The sequence below is a fragment of the Astatotilapia calliptera genome, chromosome 5 (assembly GCF_964374335.1).
Source record: "Astatotilapia calliptera chromosome 5, fAstCal68.1, whole genome shotgun sequence".
Classification (NCBI taxonomy): domain Eukaryota; kingdom Metazoa; phylum Chordata; class Actinopteri; order Cichliformes; family Cichlidae; genus Astatotilapia; species Astatotilapia calliptera.
The window spans coordinates 29,094,336-29,115,361 of NC_137426.1; the positions used below are offsets into that span (position 1 = coordinate 29,094,336).

The 21,026-nt window shown below is 43.0% G+C and overlaps 1 protein-coding gene across 2 annotated transcripts in view; it reads left to right on the forward strand.

The window, feature by feature from the left end:
• fgd5a (FYVE, RhoGEF and PH domain containing 5a) overlaps positions 1-18,726 on the forward strand; it is a 35,343-nt gene extending 16,617 nt beyond the window's left edge. Inside the window, exons 5-21 of one of the 2 annotated variants that reach the window (XM_026168686.2) lie at positions 357-387; positions 3,437-3,588; positions 4,928-5,084; positions 9,136-9,226; positions 9,596-9,646; positions 9,786-9,844; positions 10,601-10,672; positions 10,875-10,943; positions 13,324-13,407; positions 13,487-13,566; positions 13,688-13,784; positions 14,137-14,274; positions 14,428-14,530; positions 14,640-14,776; positions 15,229-15,357; positions 15,655-15,809; positions 17,276-18,726. In XM_026168686.2, the coding sequence (XP_026024471.2) occupies positions 357-387; positions 3,437-3,588; positions 4,928-5,084; positions 9,136-9,226; positions 9,596-9,646; positions 9,786-9,844; positions 10,601-10,672; positions 10,875-10,943; positions 13,324-13,407; positions 13,487-13,566; positions 13,688-13,784; positions 14,137-14,274; positions 14,428-14,530; positions 14,640-14,776; positions 15,229-15,357; positions 15,655-15,809; positions 17,276-17,312 (1,642 nt within the window). In that variant the 3' untranslated portion in view covers positions 17,313-18,726. The remainder of the gene's footprint in view (positions 1-356; positions 388-3,436; positions 3,589-4,927; positions 5,085-9,135; positions 9,227-9,595; positions 9,647-9,785; positions 9,845-10,600; positions 10,673-10,874; positions 10,944-13,323; positions 13,408-13,486; positions 13,567-13,687; positions 13,785-14,136; positions 14,275-14,427; positions 14,531-14,639; positions 14,777-15,228; positions 15,358-15,654; positions 15,810-17,275) is intronic. The other variant, XM_026168687.2, reaches the window with a different exon arrangement.
• Positions 18,727-21,026: the final 2,300 nt, after the last annotated feature.

Genomic DNA, 21,026 nt, shown 5'->3' on the forward strand with positions numbered 1-21,026 from the left:
AAGCATCGTCCTCTATCGACATCTAATTTATTTTTTAATACAATATTGTTATTTTTATGCCCCCGCCCCCCGTTTTGCTCTCCATTTCCATCCAACTGCATCCCCGCCTTCTTCTCCCTCGTTCATCAAGCTGCATGCAGAGTAACTGACAGCCAATTACACAAGTGTCTTTCACCAGTCTCGCTCCTGCCCTGCTGCCCACTTAACCATTCCACTGATGTAGTTTTTCCATCATGCATAATTTAAATAATTAAATGAGTCCCATGGAAAAAAAAGAACTTAGTTGTGTAGAAGGTTGTAAATTCCTCCCCACAGTTTAATTAGATCTAATGCTCCTCTTCTCTTCTTGTTTTCAGACACATCAGCGGCCTGAAGCACCTTCAGGAGGTAAGAGGACATTCACCAGCACACGCCACAAAAGTGTCACACAGGCTTAAAATCTCTCCTGCTTGAAGGCCTATTAAACTGTCTTGATAACATCATATCCTGTGTGTCTGCTCCCCAGTCTCTGTCTCCTTTTTCTCACTCCCTCACCCCCCTCCACCTTTGTATGGGTTCGTTCAGGTTTATCAGTGTTGTTGCAGCAAGATCTACTTCCTGGTTCTGACAAAGTTGACATGTAGTACTCTGGCGTGGTCAGTTGTAAGATGACGCAGCGTTCCTAATGATGCCGTCCTTGCGTCCTTACTCATCTGACACTGTGTGCGTGCACATCCCCACCCTCGAATGGCAATCTGCCACCCGAAGGTCATGAAAAAAAACAAAAAAACAAAGCAGGAGGGTCCTTTTTTATATTTTGCGCGCACCTCAAGTTCCTCGTGACCGTGTTGTGTCATCCAGTGGAGAATTTCCCTCTCATTAGAGGAACAAGTAAAGTTATTGTTGGACAGAGGATTTGAAAGTGAGCCGTGATGAGCCAGAGGGCGGCCACGCATCGCAGCCAACTGTTGTCACCTCTTCCCATCGTTTCTCACTCACTGCCTGTCATAACAAGAGCACATCCCCGCAGAGGTACAAACAAAGAAGGATATTTGACACCTAAAATGACCTTTAGTGACAACTTTTATTTAATTCACTTTTTTTTTTTAAAGAACTCGTGCATTAGAAGTGAAAACACGGTGTGGAGAAGTGGCTATTAAGGTGATGGTTGCCAGTACAAATCTGACAGGCAGAGTCATTGAAGCCGGGGAAGCCCATCAGTCAGCCTGTACCTTCTAACCTTGAATAAGGTCATAACCTGAATTTCTTATGTGTGGCCCTTCACCATGATTTATGAACGCCTGCCGTGAGTGCACCGTAGCAGCTTTGCGTAATGGCTAATTTGATGCCATTAAACAGCAACTAATATAAATATTATGCAATGGGCCCAATTCATTATCATATATCTGCAGTCTCATCATGATCTTCAGTCATACTAATTAGCAGGATGTGTGGCAAAGTGCAGGCAGAGACATATGCTGGACATCAGTGCATCAGCGATGAGACGTTTCAGCAAGTAATTAATGAACATTTTTCTTCTATGTAAATTATTATTATGTTACCAGAAATTGCCATTTAATAGACACCGAGTAACCTCGCATTCCTCCTCAGTGTCACCACACCACCTTTTCTGACAACTTTCAGAGGTGACATTGAGGCTTTTCAGGTTTTTAATCATGCATTTGCATAATGCATGGGGGTGTTGTTATTCTTCAGACTTCAGAAATGTGGTCTTTTGAGATATCAGTCACTGTTTTTATGCAGGCTGATCTCATAATTAGAATGAAACAGAGATATTCCAGCCGCGGAACGCTCCAGCGGCACAACATGTACAAACACACAGTCTGGGAAAAAAAACAAGGCGCAGCGTAAAGTGAGAGGCACATGAGCTATTGTTCCATTGTTTGATAAGGAATAACAAGAACACAAAGAATTTCCAGGACCGTGCCTCCACATAGGAAGGGAGGCTGTGCTCCTCTTCTATGACTTTCCCCCATAACTGCTTCAGCATATGAAGCCCGGGCTTATTATTATTATCATTATTTTTATATTTTTTTTCTCATTTATCACCTGCTGACCTCTGAACAGATTCTCTGTGCCGAATTATCACCAAGCATGACTGGCTGCTCAGCCGAGTGCTTAACGTGGTGCTTGTTGACCTGCTTTACGTGAGGAAAATTGAGAGAAGGTTGCAAGTTAATGGGCAACAAAACAAACAAACAAAAAAAGCTGGTTAAAGCTCATTCATCCATGGATCTGAGGGAGGGTGTCTGTGTTTGTGTGCGTGTAGAGGAATTTGACCTGAACCGTAAAAGCAGGTGTGAGAAGTGATGAATGTTAACTCGCACCAAGATCGATTGTGTGTGATGGACGGCGTGAAGCGAAGCGCCCGGTGTCACCACGTTATCAGACGGGTCTGTGGGACATCTCTGTTTGTTTTATGGCTGCGCTTTACCCAGAACAGGAATTGATGCACTTCTACCTCACAGACTCACCTCACCTTTATAGACAGTAGTTTCACACAAAGCTTTGCTTATGAAGGAAACTGATATTTTTTAACCAGTGTTGGCAGCTCCAAATGACTCACCTACTTATTCGCTGAGTAGATAAATTACCTCTGATCTTGGTTTTCCCTGCCATAACTCCTCATATTCATCCTTTTAGTCACTGACGCCGCAGCTATAACTACATATTGCACATTATTTATGTGAGCGAATGGATTTAAGGGACCCTAATTCACTGTATATTAGTGTACACTTAGAAATTAAAAGCTATGAACTATGTACAGAATAAGAGTGTATCATTAAGTAAGGTCATTACGCAACAGCACCTGGATCACAGCTCTTGTGCAAGCAAGGCCACTTTTCCTGAATGCCTGGACAAAGACCAAAGTAATGAGATGATACGAGGAGAGGGCAGCAGGAAGGATGTTAAGGAGGATCTGACCTTCCTTCCATTTTTCTCCTGGTTCCTCATTCCTCTGTACCTTTCATTTCTCCTGCCTATTCACACCCCTTCCCCCCAACCACCTACTTCCTTCTTCAAGCCTCTCGACAAATTCCTCCATTTCTGTAAAATAGTCTGAAGTCAGATGTCTATTCATATTAATGTACAGAATTCACCTGCTTGCTGCTACTACTGCACATTCATCCAATGTATATACTATATGTGTGTATATATATATATATATATATAATGTTCTTCCTCTACCCCCCCCCCCCCCCCCCCCCCCCACACACACACACACACACACACACAATTTTTGCACATGTCGAGGAGCGTGTCAGGTTACATTTCACTGTGTGTTATACTTGTATAACTATGCATGTGACAAATAATGAACCTTGAACCTTGAACCTTTTTCCCCCTTTTGCTCCATACATTTGTCTTCTTAAATAAAAGAACAACAACTAAAAAACGCTCTTCTCACTAATCCTGTTTTCCCTCTCTTATGCAGGACTTTAGGTCAGCAGTGACTGAGGCGGTGGATGAGGAAGGAGAGCCAGTGCTGGAGGAGCAGAGGCTGGGGGAAATACTGGGAGTGCTGCCTGAGGTGTACACCCTGCACAGCAGCATCTTTACTGAGCTGGAAGAGCGTATTAGTCAATGGTAAGAAGAGAGAAACTGTAGAAACTTTTACAGTCGTGTTAATTTACTGTCCACTGAGACTCTAATAATCACTCTGAAACATTCAAACACCACTCAGGCCTCTGGCCTCTGGGCCTGCGGCTCGGTTCACTCTGGCACAGCTGGTGCCGGCAGAGCCGGCGGGCACGCCGGTGCAGCCCCCTCTAGCTTCTGCTCGGTGGCTACTGGGTGACGCCTCCTTGGGCTCTCGCACTCTGGGGCCTCTGGATGTCTGGGGCCTGGATCTCCTCCATGCCTGCTTCATGCCCTGGGGGACAGGGCTATGGCTCTCTACATCCTCTTGCAGACCATTACATGTGGAAACCATTTGAATACAAGCGCGCTGATCCACATAGGTGTGCACACGCGTGTTCACTGTTCGTAGACTTAAATTACACCTTTCTTGGCTGCTACTTCAAAGCACATTGTGCGCTGTCTGTCCTGCGTGCTGCACAACAACATTGAATATTTAGTATTTACTGCTGTTTACACTTAGCTAGATTAATGCGATGGTGTTGTGTTTAGTATGTTGCTTTGGTTTTTTTTTGCTTGTTTTCTATTCTTTTTCTCTCAACAGGTGATCCAGGAGATTTCCCCCCCCCCCCCCCCCCCTTTCTCACTGTCCCTCTCCCCTTCTGTTTTTCTTTTCCTTCCTCTTTCTTTCTCCCTTTCCTATCTCTCACTCATGTCTGTCCCGTCTGTAACAACTGAAAATAAAATAAAAGAAATAATAAAAACAAAGGTCGATCAAATGGACCAACACGGCAATGCCACGATGATCCATTTGGCAAAATAAATCCATTGGGTATCCTTGTTGGTCTTCAGACAACAATTCTGATGGCTAAAGAACCAAATGGGACAGGCAAAAAATAAAAAAAATAAAAAAAACACCACTCTAAAAGGCCAGTTATAATCGTTTCATTACAGAGGGGTTCTTCCTCAACCAAAGGTAGCACCTGTTACCTGCTGCTAAGCATAGATCTATGCTCTTCTACGGTCTGCTGCATCCTGATTTCTGGAAAAAAAAACTGCATTAATTTCTTTAGCCAAGATGGAAAGAGCGATGATGGGCTCATGTTGATACACTAAATTTAAGCTGCAACTACAACGGATATATTAATTGCTCATTAAAGGTTCTCAAACATCCCGATGAGAAATGTGTGGCTTGAGTAACTGAAGCGTTGCTGGAATAAAGTTCATGTCGAGTTGGAGCTCAGCTGACAGACTTTGGATGTTTGTGTGGGACTCTTTCTTTAACAAGAAAATGACTTGGAGTGATTAAAGAGCATGCACTTAATCGCTGATTTTATCCACTGTGAAGGGAGGAGAGTCCAAAAGTTGCAGATGTGATCTTGTCACGTCGGGACAACTTCAGCGCGTTTGACACCTACATCTCCGAGTACGACCGCAGCATGTCTTTGCTCGAGGAGAGCTGCAGGAAAAACCCGGCTTTCGCCAAAATCGTCAAGACGTTTGAGGTAAGACACTGAACAGACTGACTAAAATGCATACACATAGTAAAGACAGCTCTTTGTCGTGCTTCCTGCCAACTTTCTCTTTCTGTTGCAATTTTTCCTTTGTTTTCTTGTTTCTGCAAGCTTGGGTTCAGAAAAATGATCCCATCCATCCATCCATTCGCTTCCGCTTATCCTTTTCAGGGTCGCGGGGGGGCTGGAGCCTATCCCAGCTGTCTTAGGGCGAGAAGCAGGGTACAACCTGGACAGGTCTCCAGTCTGTCGCAGGGCTAACACATAGACAACCATTCGCGCTCACATTTACACCTATGGGCAGTTTAGCGTTTTTCAATTAACCTATCCCCACTAAGTGCATGTCTATGGACTGTGGGAGGAAGCCGGAGCACCCAGGGAGAACCCACGCAAACACGGGGAGAACATACAAACTCCACACAGAAAACCCTGGCCTGATGGTGGAATTGAACTCACTGAACTTCTTGCTGTGAGGCAACAGTGCTAACCACCTTGTCACCGTGCTGCCTTCACTAAAAATGATCCAGTATTTTTTTTTAAAACATAAACAAAAGTAAAATCTCAGGTTTACTTTAAATATTCATGGAGGGAAAGTAAATCAGGGTGCAGAAATCAAACCTAGTGTTTCCCCTGGTGCTTACTTTACAGCTCTCTGCTTTTATTTTTGTCACCCAGCTTCCACAGGGAGACGCTGGCCTTTCTAAACCCCCTCTATCCCCTCTCTTTTTCATCTAACTGACCTTTCTGCTGCCATGCTCGCATATTCTATACCCACTCCACAGCAAATACTCATTGTTTTGCCAGCGTGTCTCTTCATCCAGGAGGTTGGATTTGGGTGAAGGGATCGGCAAAGGCTCAGTCTAATAGGATCTGTGGTCTAATTTCATCACTGTTTTCAAAAAATTGTACGCATGGTCCGCTTAATAATCCTTACTTTGTGCTCCTGCTGAATATGAACATGTACAGCTTGAGCGGGTAACAACCACGACTGACATATTTTGAGTAAGACGCAGTATATTAAGAAAGCATATAGATAAACCCACATACACAGCATTCAAATGATTGAGTCTTTATATAAGCCTCATCTGCCTCTGGTTTCATCAGAGTACAGATCATTAGAAAGCACTGCCTCATGTTACCTATTCAGCTCAGCTCCTCTGTAACCAAATGCATGCGTCACCAGCTCCATGCCGTGTGCTGATTCGCCATGAGTGCCTGACACAATGCTTCCGAGCATTTGTGGTTTGATAAGAAAAATGAATGGACAAGGCACCAACTGTCTTCGCTCATGAATATTCAACAGCAGCTGCCTCTTCCCAGAAAGAAAAACTTTGGCTCTGTCCGATCAAATATAAATAGGGGGGAGCGAAGTTGAGAAATGACTCGCAGCCACGGACAGTAAACACCGACCTTTCGTAATCTTGCGACATGTTTCCACACTTGGACAAGCTCGGCTCTAAATATCCTTGATCAAAGTCAATTACGTGCCTCAACATGAAGGGGCTATAAGCTCCTTTTCTCACATCGTAAACTGCTGCTTACTCGGAATATATGCCGTGAATGGCTTGATTGGTCTGAATGATTTATGTGGGGTTGGCCTTACATCTCCGAAAGTATCACCCGGAGTGGCAGTCGCTATTAAATTCTCCTGGGAGGATCGCTCCAGCTGTCACTGTATATTCAACCTGCATTTACTTTTCCCTTATTACATATAAGCATATAACCTGGAGTCTGTCCTTCCCACAGTCCCACACCAGGGCATTATGTGTGGGTGATGAATGCTGTGCTGTACCAAAGGACTGCTTTGGGAGTTACATGGTGATTGTGACCCCACTGTAATCAGGAGGAAAGAGGGCTGAGGGAGAGCAAAGACAATCATACAGGCACACTGTACCTGCTCCTGCTCCTGAGAGATGCTGTGTTGTTGTTTAATACTGGTTGTGTGGCACATCTCAAGTCATTATACCTACAAAAAAGCACAAGCATCGACTTGGGTAATTGTACTCACAGCTTGCTGTTCTTTTTTCTGCATTTAAAAATAGTCAATCTTCATTAGATCTGGCTATTTTCAGTGCTTACCTCCCCTCAACACCTCCGTTTCCTTTTTTCCACTCTCCCGGCCAGTTGCTTTTTTAATGCCACAAGCCAAAGTGCTGCAGCATAAGTGCTAGCAATTTCATTGTGGATGTGGTGATGACAGTGATAAAGTAGCCACAGACCCTGATCAGATCACTGCTCGACCCTTACAGGATTACAGTCTCCTCTGGACGGCCAGTGTTGCTCGTTTACCACGTGAGCCAACACAGCGTGGTGTGCTTGTGTGTTACCCATTACCTCTGTTACCAATTCATTTGTGTCCCTTCATGTGTGTGTCTGATTGTCTTTGCAGGGCGATTGTCATTCACAAATTGCATGGATGTCATTCAACTGCAAACACTTCAGAAATCTCCTTCCACAGCACTTCGGGTTGGATTAGTATTCATGCGGTAGCGTAGATGTGTGTAAACGCTGCGTGTTTCCTCCTGTGCCAGAAGCCTAGGGGGACAGTGGGAGGCTGTGCAGCAGGTGGACAGAGAGCGATAGGGGGAAGAGAGAGCGATGGAGTGAAATCCTTGTAAAGGCAGCTGGGCAATGAGGCAGACAGAAGCTAATTAGAGCCACAGCCTCCTTTACAACTCCCCAATTAGATCAGTTCTGTGTGCAGGCAGCAAATCAGCTGGCCGTGACAGAGTGTGAGAGGTGTGGGGCTTCTTTTTTTTATCTCTGCGTTTCTGTGGAGGTGTTTATTTGCCAGCACAATGCATCGCACATTCGCTCCTCTCTCCCCCTTCGTTTGGTCTCACCCAAACAAACTGCAGGCTAATTACCATCTCTCGAAAGCTACTTCCTCTTTACAAGTGTCAATTGGATGACAATTTACAAGCAACACTTGAGTGGAGCGGATGCTCTGAAAACAGAATGGAGAGCTAGTTATTATTGTTCTCAATGCATCATGCAGTGATCAGTGGGAGAGGAGGAAAGAAGGAAGACAGAAAAGTAAAGGCTGAAGCTGAGGGGTAAAAAAAACCAACCACACCTTCATACACGGAAACCTTAGGAGTAGGTGAGTGGACGTCACTAGAAGAGGCCTCAGCTTTCTGTTACTTTTTGACTCCTGCAATTCAGATAATGAAGACAAAGCGGTGTGTTTAAGTCATATCGCATCCCTCCCCTTTTAGAGCCCCAATCAGCGTTATCTCATCACCAACCACGGCCTGGGTGTACGTGGGAAGGGATCCATCATTTGCACACTGCACGCACGTGTGAATGCGTCTGAAATTGGATGATAGAGCTGGTGTTTGTGTCTGCGTGGGCTCCTGTGTGTGCACGAGTGTGTATGCGTTTGTGTGGTGTAAATAAGATGAAGATGCTGTTTCCCGCAGGGTGCTATCTGTGCCTCGCTAATGAAGGATGGGACTTCATTGGATTAGAAAAAAAACTCTGTGTGTGTGTGTGTGTGTGTGTGTGTGTGTGTGTGTACACAGACAGTACACAGACCCCCACTGCTTCTCCACCGCTTAGGGCATAAATACCTGTCAGAGACAATTAGATCCTGATTGATTTTCTAAAGCTCTCTCTGATTGTGCCACTTTTTGTCCCCTTTCACCTGCAAATGACTGCACCGAGCAGAAGAATGGGAGTCGCTTCAGGTTTTTATACACTGGTGGAAAAGATGTTTTAAGGTCATCCTGTCCCATAGGTTTCCTTTGGTCACTTGTGCCCTTGACTTGCAACACTGACTAATAGTGGTTAACCTTATTTGGGAGCCAGAGAAGCGGCTCTTTGTGTGTAGCTCAGGGGCACCGTTGCACTCTTATGTGGGTGAGATCTTTTGTGGGAGAAGGTATTTAATTTCACAATAATTTTGTTCTGCGGAAATAATATGTCTGCAGTGTACAATTCAACAAATGACCCCTAATAAAAACTTTTCCATGTAGACTAGTCATGGATGATCTTTTACAAGCCTCTAAAATTTCCAATATGTGTGTGTGTGTCTGTGCAGACAAGAAGCCCAGAAGAAGCAGAAGTCCCACTGAAACACCAGCTGCTGCAGGTTATAGTGAGAGTGCTTCAATACCGCATGCTACTCACAGGTAACACATAAACGCACATATGCACATATTTAATTGTAAGACAAAGTGTTATTTATGCTTAACATGAGCTGTTGTTTCCACTTGGAGCAATTATGTGGCAGCTTAACCAGCCAGGTTTGCTGACATCAGCTAACAGTAGCCACTCAGCATAGTATTGTGCATCCCAGGAGTTATACTGGGCTGGGGCTGTCTGGGGTCCACCACTCATTTTCAACAGTGTGTATTTTTGCAAAAGTTGGACTTAAAGATACAGTTTCATTTGTACCACTAGTTATGGCCAGACAACTGTAGATGCTTCACACCTGCAAATTCAGATTTAACCTTGTTTTACCTTGTCTTGTTTTCATATCTTCTCTCTGATTTCTCCAGATTACCTGAACAACCTCTCTCCTGATTCCAAAGAATACGAGGACACTCAGGGTAAATCTGCATGCTTTGTGCTGACACACGCGTGCACACTTGCACGCAGCTGTATCGGTGCCTGGCTGTTGTGTCAGAGCCAATGAGACGGTTCCAAGTTCCAACACTCTCTCTTTTTCTTTCTCTGTTTGTGTTGCAGCTGCCTTGGTGATTGTGTCCGAGGTAGCCGACCAGGCCAACGACAATCTGAAACAGGGGGTGAGTCTCTGAGTCAGGATACACCCCGCGAGTTTACATTCAGACTGTGTAGCCCCTGTTGAGTTTGACATATTCACAGCTCACCGTTGCAGTTGCTGCGTCTTTATTCTGCGTGGCAATGAAAGAACAATTTTCAAGCGTGACAAGATTAGACAGCTGAGGTTTTTCTCCCACGTGAATCCTTCTTCCAAACAACTTGCAGGAGTGAAGGGGAGCTCTGTTCCTCTTTTTTTGGCATTTAGCTTGTTGATTTACGCAAGAGGCAAGGAAAGATGATGTCATCAGAAAGTCCCAGGTGTTTATTACAAAGGGAGCAGTGTAAAGGGTGAATATGACCCCCCCACCCTCACACACACACACACACACACACACACACACACACACACACACACACACACACATTATCTCTTCATGGAGATAATTATAAGGGAGGGAATGGTTTGTGAATGAACTGGCAACCCCACCTCACTGCTGAGCTCCCATGTGGCTCTTTGGCTTACCTCCTGTGTTTATCACACTTTTTTTCTCATTTGTGCACAAGCCCTGACACACGCACATACACACAGAGACTGACAGACGGTGGTAGCACATCTCTCTTTGGGCATGAAAGGGAGGGAGTCGGAAAGGGATGTGATACTAAAAATGTGAGGGATGGCAGACACAGAGAAACAGGGATGGTTCAGTTCTTTGTCTTCTCTTCCATCAATCACTAGATAATCTCTCTCTCGCTAACTTCCTGCTTCTCTTCTTCTGCAGGAAAACTTGTTGCGTCTGGTCCACATTGAATACAGCGTGAAAGGGAAGAGGGACCTTCTGAAACCTGGAAGGGTGAGCATCGTGTAGTTCTGTCTGACAGCGTTACTGCTGCACTGTCAAAAACAAAGCAACACCAAAATCTGAATGCCAGATCTCTGAGGTCACTTTGAAAGCATAAAAAAGACTGGTCATGACCCCCCCACCCTTGTAAGGATTAGTTAACAACATTACATCAACCTAACATGCAAAGCTTTTATACTGTTTCTTTTGGCAGATGTTTGTCAAAGAGGGCACACTCATGAAGGTCTCCAGGAAAAGTAGGCAACCTCGGCACCTGTTTCTGGTAATGGCATTACATCGGACACTACTGGTGTTAAAGCTTAAAAGTATTTCACTATTTTGTTTCTTCAGTAGTTTGAAATGGTCTAATATTAGCTGTGATTAGCCTAGCTTATCTTTAAAAAAGGCTAATCATAGGAAAGATTAAAGGAAATGTGGTGGACAAACTGTGCAATGTAAACACTCGTAACATGGTGGAAGGTTGTTTCTCCCATCTCTTCTTTTTATGTATTAGCCTTATTAACCTTTGCTCAAAGACTGGTAAATATCTAATATCAGCCAATAGTTTTACCTCACCAATAAATCAGTTGGGTGCCAATCTTTGTTCAAAGTAGCGTATTTAATATTTATCCTGAGTGACTTAATCAAACATTTGGCTATAGCTTGACCTTTCTTTCAAGTGCTTTTTGCATTATTTCACACACGTTTACCAAAACAAAGCCTCGTGATTTCAGTATCTTTGGAAAGTGCCATCTCAGTTAGAGTTCAAAAGAAACTCGTGTGGTTTTAAGCAAGGTGTGGATGGACAGCACGAGGACAGAAAACACCTGCAGTGTTATTTAGGTAATGTTAAAATGAATGCTGGCGTGGTCTGCAGAAAATGTGGAGGAATGTTGGACAGGGTTGTGCCACAAGTTAGGTGAGGTTTTGGGGAAGGGTGGGGGGCACAAGGCCAAGGCTGTAAGACCTCGACTAAACACCACACCCATCTAGCCAAGGGCCTCCCTCTCCACTCTCCTCCTCTCCCCTCCTCCCCTCCCAGGACTTGTTTTCCAGGGCCCCACTTCCTTACAGGATGTTTGGTGTGGGTCACTGGATGCCGACTTCCTGTGTATTGGGAGGGGACTGACAGCGAAGTGAAGGCCAGACACCCTGTAGAATGCAGGGAGGAGGGGTGGTGGTGCTACACAAACACATAATGTGAAATAGAGAAGTCCCATCTATTGTTTCATGTGCAATCAGTGCTGTCTCATGTTATGAATTTCCATGGGCAGCATATTTGCCATAGAGTGTTCCAGGTAGCATGTAACATTTGAGACACTCAGGATTCATTTTGTTCTCTTCCATCAGTCTCTTGCTGTTTTTAAACTGATAAGCTCTAGCTTGAAAATGTTAGTGGTTGATACTTGTAGGCTATTAGGACTATAAAGCTATTTGCTCCCTTGAAGCCAACAGCTCCAGAGGTTCAGGTGTTATTAATGGGAAACTGAAATACAAACGGCGCCGATGAAAGCAATCAACCACCTCTGTGACAGAGAGAAGCAGCACCCATGTCACAAGCCAGGGCTCACAAAAGAAAGAAAAGCAGGCTGAGTGAGTGAGAGGAGGGATTAAGAGGGAGGATGGAGATCTAGAGAGATGTCAGAGGGAAAGAGTAAAAGGGGCAGGTAAAGGAGGTGATGCTTTTAGGGAAGGAGATGAAATGCCACTGTCGAAAAAGTAAATGTCTTGGTTGCTCAAGTGGATATAATTTGCGTCTCGTGGGTCATGTCTGTGAAATCTGTTAACTTGGCGCTTGCTTGGATTTCTGTGGAATGAGTAAATGAGTAGTGCAGGGTGGAGCAGAAGAGCTGCGGCGGCTCGAGCACAGAGGTCGTAGGCAGGGCTCGGGCTTGGCTATCATGCAGTGTTTTGTCTCCAGCCAGTCGTCCAATGAAATGCGTTACTGCTGCTGTTAGTGTTGTTGTTGTTGTGGTGAAGGTGGCCAGTTCCACCCAGCTCTGGTTCTCAGCGTAGCCTAAGAAGGCTGTGAAGGCGAGGGGAGGCCCGGAGTCCAGAGCAGGGTGGAGAATTCCTGGATGCTGCTTATAAGGCCCCAGCGGATGTTTAGAGCACACATAAGGTGTGACCGATGATGTCATTTCTTTTGTCTGTGTTGTGAGAACACAATAGACTCTTGGTGAATTCAGGGGATTCAAATACCTCAGGTTTGACAGGAAAATAAACATTTTCCTTACAGTAATGCCTAATTTTGTTGTGTGCATACATGGGAATTCTGTGCTGACAGGATGCACAGAGGTGAGTGTGCTGTGAAAACACAGCCTAGTACTTAACCAGCTCTACCCTCGGTGCTGTTTTGGGCAGCTGTGGTGCTTAAGTTCATATAACACTACCACCTTGTGTTAGCAGGTGATATTACATCCGAGGTAAATAATTTTCTCATCAGGAGAAGAAACTGTAAAAATCTACAACGAATCAAAAGTTTAGTCAACAAATAAATCAGTTAATAAAAAATACTATGAATTAATTTATTGTTTCTCTTTTTTTTTTGTTGTTTTTTAAATGTTGGCAGTTTCAGTAAATGTTGTGAGAATAAGCCATCATATCTCAAATAGTGAAATCTTTCTATACCTCTTATATTTTCTTTCCTTTTTCTCCTTCAGATGAACGACATAATGCTGTACACCTACCCTCAGCAGGATGGGAAATACAGGCTCAAGAACACACTGTCTCTGTCAGGGATGAAGGTACATGAACTTTTCCAAGTTTCATAAACACGTTTTGCTTTTTACTGCACTGTGATCTGGTCTTGTTTGTCACACACAGGTGAGCAAACCCACGCTGGGCAATGTGCTGAACTGTCTTAAGATTGAGGTGTCCGACATCACTATTACACTCTCTGCCAGGTGAGCCGCTGACATTCAGAACTCTGATGTGAACAATGGCTGTCGTTTCCAAAGAAATCTACACATTCAGTCAGGCACATCAGGGGCATCAGGTGTGTTGTATTTCTGTATTTCTCTTCAGTTCTGTTGGAGAAAGGGAGGACTGGTTCCACACGCTAAGTCGAGCCATAGCGGACCACGCGGCGGGACTCTGCACATTTGGCGGGCCCTGCAGTGAGGTAGGAAAAATAACTTCAGTGTAACACAATACGATTTGTCATAGAAGAGAACTTTCATCTGAGTCATTGTAAGAAAGGGTGCAGAATTAGCTAAGAGAAGGGTTTGATGATTCACTTTTTAAATAAATTACCATTTATAAGCCCTGTCTACTTATTATTGCTGGCAATAACTTGCAGTTCAACTCCTATGATATGTATTTGTCAGAAGATTCAATAAACTCTCTCAGCTTTGAAAACAAAAAGACTTTTCTGGCAATTATTTTGTGGTTCGGGCTTTACAGGGTTAAGAGTTGAATTCTGAAAAAGCGAGCTTTATTCGTGCTGTAACATCTCAACATCGCTGTCCAATCAGGCCCGTGAGAAATTGTGGATGGCGCTGGGCGAGGCTGCACCTGTCCTCGTGCCAGTTTCTCATGTGATGATGTGCATGAACTGCACCTCCGACTTCAGCCTCACTCTCAGACGACACCACTGCAATGCGTGTGGCAAGGTCAGACCCAAAGTTTGCTCTCACTCGAACGTGGTTGGCGTTTAGCTGTAAACTTGTTTGGGGATATTGGGGACATAATCTTACCATACTTTACCGTTACTTTGGAGATTTTCACTGTAGATGTATCACGATGTCACTGATGTGTCCGCACAGGTGGTGTGCCGGGCTTGTTCCAGAAACAGATATCCTCTGAAGTACCTCAAAGACAGACTGGCTAAAGTGTGCGATCACTGTTATGCCGAGCTCAGGAAAAGAGGTGAAGCTTAGCTTTCCTGGTGCCTGTTTCAAAACTCACTGTACAATGTAAACCTTATTATTTCCAGTTGTTTACCTCGATAAGGAAATGAGTTTGCATTTGCCTGCAGGTGGAAGTGTGTCAGCTGCCTGTGATAACGCCAGCCCTCGGACTCACCGGGCCAGTCGTCCCCTCTCCGCTGTCTTCCAGAGTCTGCAGCCGCCTAGTCTGTGGAAGTCCCGAAAGAGCATATCCCCTCTGACCCAGGTGAACTACTCGCTGCCTGTTATCTCTACCCTTTTTTTCAAACCCTGATAACTATTTTATAAGCAAGAGAGTATTGCTTCTTATTACCAAAGTAACACGGACCACTGTGATATTTAGGCAAACCTTGTAAAAACATTCATATCCCACATACTCTTGTATTATTGGGGAAAGTAAAGATTATTCCCTGACCGGGAATCGAACCCGGGCCGCGGCGGTGAGAGCGCCGAATCCTAACCACTAGACCACCAGGGAGCTGTGTGAATGGAAGATGTCTGTGTGTACTGGCATCACTGGAATCTAGTCCAGCTGCTTCCTGCAGTGCACGGAAATTGCCACTAGGGTTCACACTACTTTGTACCCTTTCATTTGTCTTTACAGCTGCAACAAACAGCTGACTCATCATCCCTGTTATTAGAGTTTCTGAATGTCTAATAAATTACAATTATCTGCAGGTGTCACTTGGTGTGGAGGGCTCCACCATGAGTGGGAGTTTGCAGCGCAGGAAGAAGAGCAAAAGGAAGTGGAAGCGACTGTGGTTCCTCCTCAAAGACAAGGTGCTCTACACCTTCACAGCCAGTGAGGTGAGGGGGCACAGAGTCTCCCACACCAGCCCCAAACACATTCACACATTCTTATTGCCTTTATCCAGCTCTTCTCGAGTGCATGACAGCTATTTAACTACATATCCACTTCTTTAACTTTTTCAGCCTCATGAGCAGAACACTTATTGACTAATAAAGGGAATCTCTGTGCTCTCTCTCTCTCCCTCTCTCTGTTTCTTTTGTCTTTTGTTTTCCTCAAAGCACGAGCAACTTATTAAGTTGTTGTTGCTGCTGACGGCCAGATTGGCATTTTTAACTTGTGCCTGCTTCCTTCAGGATAAAGTGGCTTCAGAGAGTCTGCCTCTGCAGGGCTTCACCGTCAAGCTGACTGAGAGGCCAGAGGGAGAAGAAAGCAGTAACGTATTCCATTTGTACCACAAGAAAACACTCTACTACACCTTCAAAGCAGATGATCAAAACACTGCTCGCAGGTCAGTGCAAAAGTTTTTACAAGCACATTCATGGAGTGTCTTTTAAAAGCACATTCTCTGACTAGCAATCATAGCCAGACTACAGCAACAAGAGCTCTAAATCTTAATCACTGGACCACCAGGGAGCTGTAGCAAGGCATGTGTGGTATGTTAGACAGTAGGCAGTGAGCAGCTGATCTCCTGCAGTGCAGCATAATGTACTCTCCATGCATTCTCGCTTTCTCGTGTAAGATTGCTGCACTGACCGTTAACAAGTCTCCTGTCTTCTCTTAATGTTTGCACTCGTTTATCTGCATTTATGTCCTCTATTGCTGATCTGTTTTGGTAGAATGTGTGACTCAGTGAAGGCTGACAGCAAGCTTATTAATGCACTTTTTGTTTTAATAAATACGTGGCAGTTTGCAGCATCCCCATTTTACTGGCAAAGAGTGGAGGTGGCAGGCTGTGTTTGTTAAAGTGGATTCGTTTCTCTTCCAACTGACTTTGAGATTTACAAAAGGCATCAATTATTATAATGGGCCATGACAATTTATTTGAATTCACTTGTTACTTACTGTCAGCCCTGTTTTGTAGGTTGTCGGGTTTTTTTGCTTGTAAAAACAGTTCAAAAGAGTGCATATATATTTATTTTTGAAAAGTATTTGAGCAGGAGGTCTTCCAAGATTTAAACTGGATTCCTTTGAGGGGCTCCTGGGATGGGATGACATAAAAAGAAAAATAACTCCAAGGCACTTTCTTTTAAATATCAAATAAAATGGATTCATTCTCACGGCGCTCCGTGAAATCTGTTCTGACTCCCTAACGAAGATTTGCATCCTTTTTTTTTTTTCTGCTTAAAGTTAAATATAAGCGTGTCACAACAATAAAAGAGAGCCTTTTTAACATTTAAAGTTCAGACACAGACCGCAACCTGATTGAAATGCTCTGGTGGGACCTTAAGAGAGCTGTGCATATATGAATGCCAGTAAATCTCGATGAACTGAAGAAACTCTGTAAAGAAAAGTGGGCAAAATTCCTCCACAATGATGTGGAGAGGGATAAAGTCATACATGATTACTTCAAGTTTTTGCTGATAAAAATGGCACTAAAAGTACTACTAAACTGCTAATCATGTTTTTTTAGTGTTTCACAGTAAAATAGTCTATTGAAATCAAAACAAGCTGATAAAGAGAATGAGCAGGTGTACACGAGTGCAAATCATACAAACCTGTTAAATAAAAAAAGACAAAGAAGCCGCTGAGTTTTATGATCTAGTTTGTAAGATTTAATTTGTTGATTATATTCCACGAAAAACAAAGTGGTTAATATTCATATTAACAATTTAGTATCATAATTATGAGAAAACAGAAAAACACTGGGAAAAACACACCTTGACCTCTGATCTGTGACATAAGCTGACTTTCAAATCCAGTCAAAAAAAAGACAATGAGTTCGAAGGTCTAATGCTCCACTTCTTTGTGTTTCAGATGGGTCAATGCCATGGAGGAGGCCACTATTTTATAGCATCTGCTAAGTTAAATAAATGACGCATCCACTCCGTGACTGCAGCAAAGCTACCTGCTGCATGTGAACTCAGTCCATCAGTAAGGATTCGTCACATCAGGCCTTTTGTGGGATATTGAGTGACAATTCAAACACCTGGGAGATTTTTCCTCAAAGGAATTCTGCTGTATGGAGAAGAGCAGCAGAATCCTCGAGTCGGATTTCACAAGAGCCTTCAGGAGCAGCTCAGATACCTTAAATACGTCACCTGAGAGAAAAATTTTTATTTCTTCTGTTTTCACCTTTTTTTTCAGATGTCTGCACTTTTTCCTTTTTTTTTTTTTTTTGCTTTTCTGGTGTATTTTACCCGACTTTCCACTGGACTGTTAAACCACTCTTTGTCTTCTGCAGGAGACGTCCTTTCATATCAGTTTCGTTGCAGTTATGCATGGTAACTGCAAAGACATGAAAAATAACCTTTGCTTCAGGGTAGTATGCATATCTTGTAAAGGGGGAACGGAGAGATACTTGGTATTCTGAATATATATTGTGAAGTATACCCTGCAGATACTGAAGTGAGTTAGATGATTTATCTGTATAAAAATTGTGATTCACGATGTCCCCAATAAGGGTTCGTTTTAATCATCATAGTATGTGTACATTATTGTTCTTGTGGAGTTTTACACAGTTTTACTCTTGTGTTGAATCTGCAAAGTGAAGAAATGACCCTCGGCATGCCGTCCGCTCTAAAGCATTTGTCAAAGGATGAACAATTTTGAAGATACTTTGTATTTTTTAAAAGTCTTTTAGAAATTTTTCACACAGCTCTGAAGTGCCAGTTGCTTTCTTCCTGTTGAATGCAGTGCATTTTGCAAGTGATGATGAATGTGCCTCACTCTTTATGTTATCACAGTACTGTACGGAGGGACCTTGCTTTTTAATCTATTCTTACATATACTTTAACCTTATAGTATTTTTGAACAGGTCAGTTACTGTGCACTCACATAAGAACATGTTATTGTGCCATTTTTATGAGGGCCTTTTTTAATGCTGTATATATATGCTGCTAGATATAATCATACTTTGGCTGCTTTATTATACAAAAGCTTCTTAAAAATGCTGTCAAACTACCTTCATCCTCACAGTATTAGAGTGATCTCAGCCACTCGTGCCACAGGATTTCACTCATAATCAGATGCAGTTTCTCTTAAATAACCCATCCAATGGCATTATCTGTTCCTTTCAGAATGAAGATCAATCATCAGACAAGCAGCATGATATCAAAAGCACATGTTTGAGTACTGTTCAGCTTTTCTACCCGTTTCCTATAGCTCACACCTACAGTGTTACTATCGTTGTACCTCTATAGCATATACTGCATTGTAAATGTTTATGTATATAGATGCATATAAAAAAATAAACTACATTAAAAATGCTTACTTAGTGGGCGTTCGCTGTGCTGTGCTGCAGGCTTGTTTCTTTTTTGCATTATAATTCAGTATCAACAATAACGAGCGACTGTAAAATGATACCCACTGCAAAAGCATAGTAACTTTTTGTATGTGTGTGTGGTTCTGGCTTTGCTGAGGTTAGTTACAAGCACAACAGCACTGGATGCTCAGAAATGGCTGTGCACTTCATCCTCTTCTCTCCGACAGAATTGTCTGTTGTATTATTAGGATTTATTCACGTCTTGTTGCTATGCATTGTGTGTTTTTTGTACTGATGTTCACGCTGTGCTTATCTCCTCCTGGTCATAAATACCGGGGTGATGGAGAAATGAGAACACAATGTACCTATCCTCCTCTATTGCCTGTGGTGCTGGAAAAATACAGCTTGGTTAAGTGACCCTTTAATCCAGAAGGGGGCAGCACTACATCGTGTCAAACTGGTTTAATATGAACTTTAGCCAGCCTAAATCCTGTTTGTGTGAGCATGAGGAAATAACTGGTGTTAAGTGAAAATAAGATTTAATAATCAATGAAAAAGTGGACTTACATGGTAATGTTAATGAAGTTGTCAGCCCACTGATATGGATGGAAATATTTTGCTTTTAATATAAGGTTTTGAAAGAAAGAAAGAAAGAAAGAGGATTCATTTTGTTGTTTTATTGTTTTATCGTGTATCAGTATAAGCGTGTGCCAGAAACACAACACTGAATTTATAGTCGTAGCTTATTTGCAAAGGCCCGTGGTCTTTCAAATACATGAAACTCAACCACAAACACAGCAGAGGTAGTACAACACACAGTCTGCACAATACAGCTCACAACTGAACAACAGCAAAGTTGGCAAGTCACAAGAAAACCATTGAATAGAGAGCAGCAGATCATCCAGAATTGCATTACTCAGAGTTCCAGGTGTAAATGATCTCAGTTAAAATCCAGACAAAAAGCGATTTGCCGAAATGGGGATTTAGATAGAGCCCTTTATACTTCTCACTGGTTGCTCATCATGTTTCTGAGTACAGTCATCTTAAGGGTGACTAAGCACCTGAGGAGCCTGATCATGTGATAATTTGCATACCCTACATCCTATTTAAAGCATTAAATTTTGGCTTCTGAGCTTAGCTGTGCAGTATGATTCTCAATGGCATAGATGAAGTTGTTTGAAACATTCCTTAGAGATTTTGCTCCATATTAACATCATAGCAACCACTAATGCAAATCTCCCATTTCACACCATCCCGAGGGTGCTCAGTGGACTGCGATGGTTACTGTGGAGACCACTTGAGTACAATGAGTTCGCTGTCATGTTAAAAAAAAAAAAATAGTTGCAAATGATCTGACCTTTATGGCATAGTGTAATCCTGGTGGAAGCAGCCATCAGACAGTACACAGTACTTTATGACCACAGTGCACTGTGGTCTGTAACAATACTCAGGCGGGCTGTGGTGCTTAAATGATGCTCAGTTGGTATGAAGAGGCCCAAAGTGTTCCCCAACACCATTACACCACCATCAACAAGCTGAACTGTTGATACAAGTTGTTTACACCAAATTCTGACTCTGCCATCTGCATGTTACAGCAGAAATCAAGACTCATCAGATCAGGCAATGTTTTTCCAATCTTTTACTGTCCAGTTTAGTTCAAATTGTATTCTCGGTTTCCTGTTCTTAGCTGAAAGGAGAGACACCCAGTGTGGTCTTCTGCTGCTGTAGCCCACCTGCTTCAAGGTTCAGTGTGATGTCCATTTAGAGACGCTCTTCTGCATACATTGGTTATAACAAGTGGTTATTTGAGCTACTGTTGTATTCCTATGAGGTCAAAGCCGTCCGTAAAACCTATTCTGAGATTGATATGTGAGGAAAATCCCAGTAGATCAGCAGTTTCTGTAATATTCAGACCAGCTGGTCTGGCAGCAACAACTATTCCATGTTCAGAGTCACTTAAATCACCTTTTTTGCCTATTCTGATGCTCAATTTGAACTGCAACATGCCTAAATGCAGCTCTGTGGCTGACGTTAGAGTCCTAATACATGCTTTTTTTTTCTTTTTTTTTACAGATGACCTTTGAATTTTCTTTATTTCCTGATAAAGAGTGGGGTAATGACAGATTAAAATCAAGATAAAGGCTGATCGATCAGGAAATAAGTGACTAATCATCCAAGATTTAATTTGAAGAAGTTTAACATAAGTTTTAATATAAGAATGAGCGTTATCAAAAAATAAACGAAAAAGAGGCTATGGTTAGAACTGGAGGATCAATTGCTGGAGTAAAATAAAAAGTATATGTA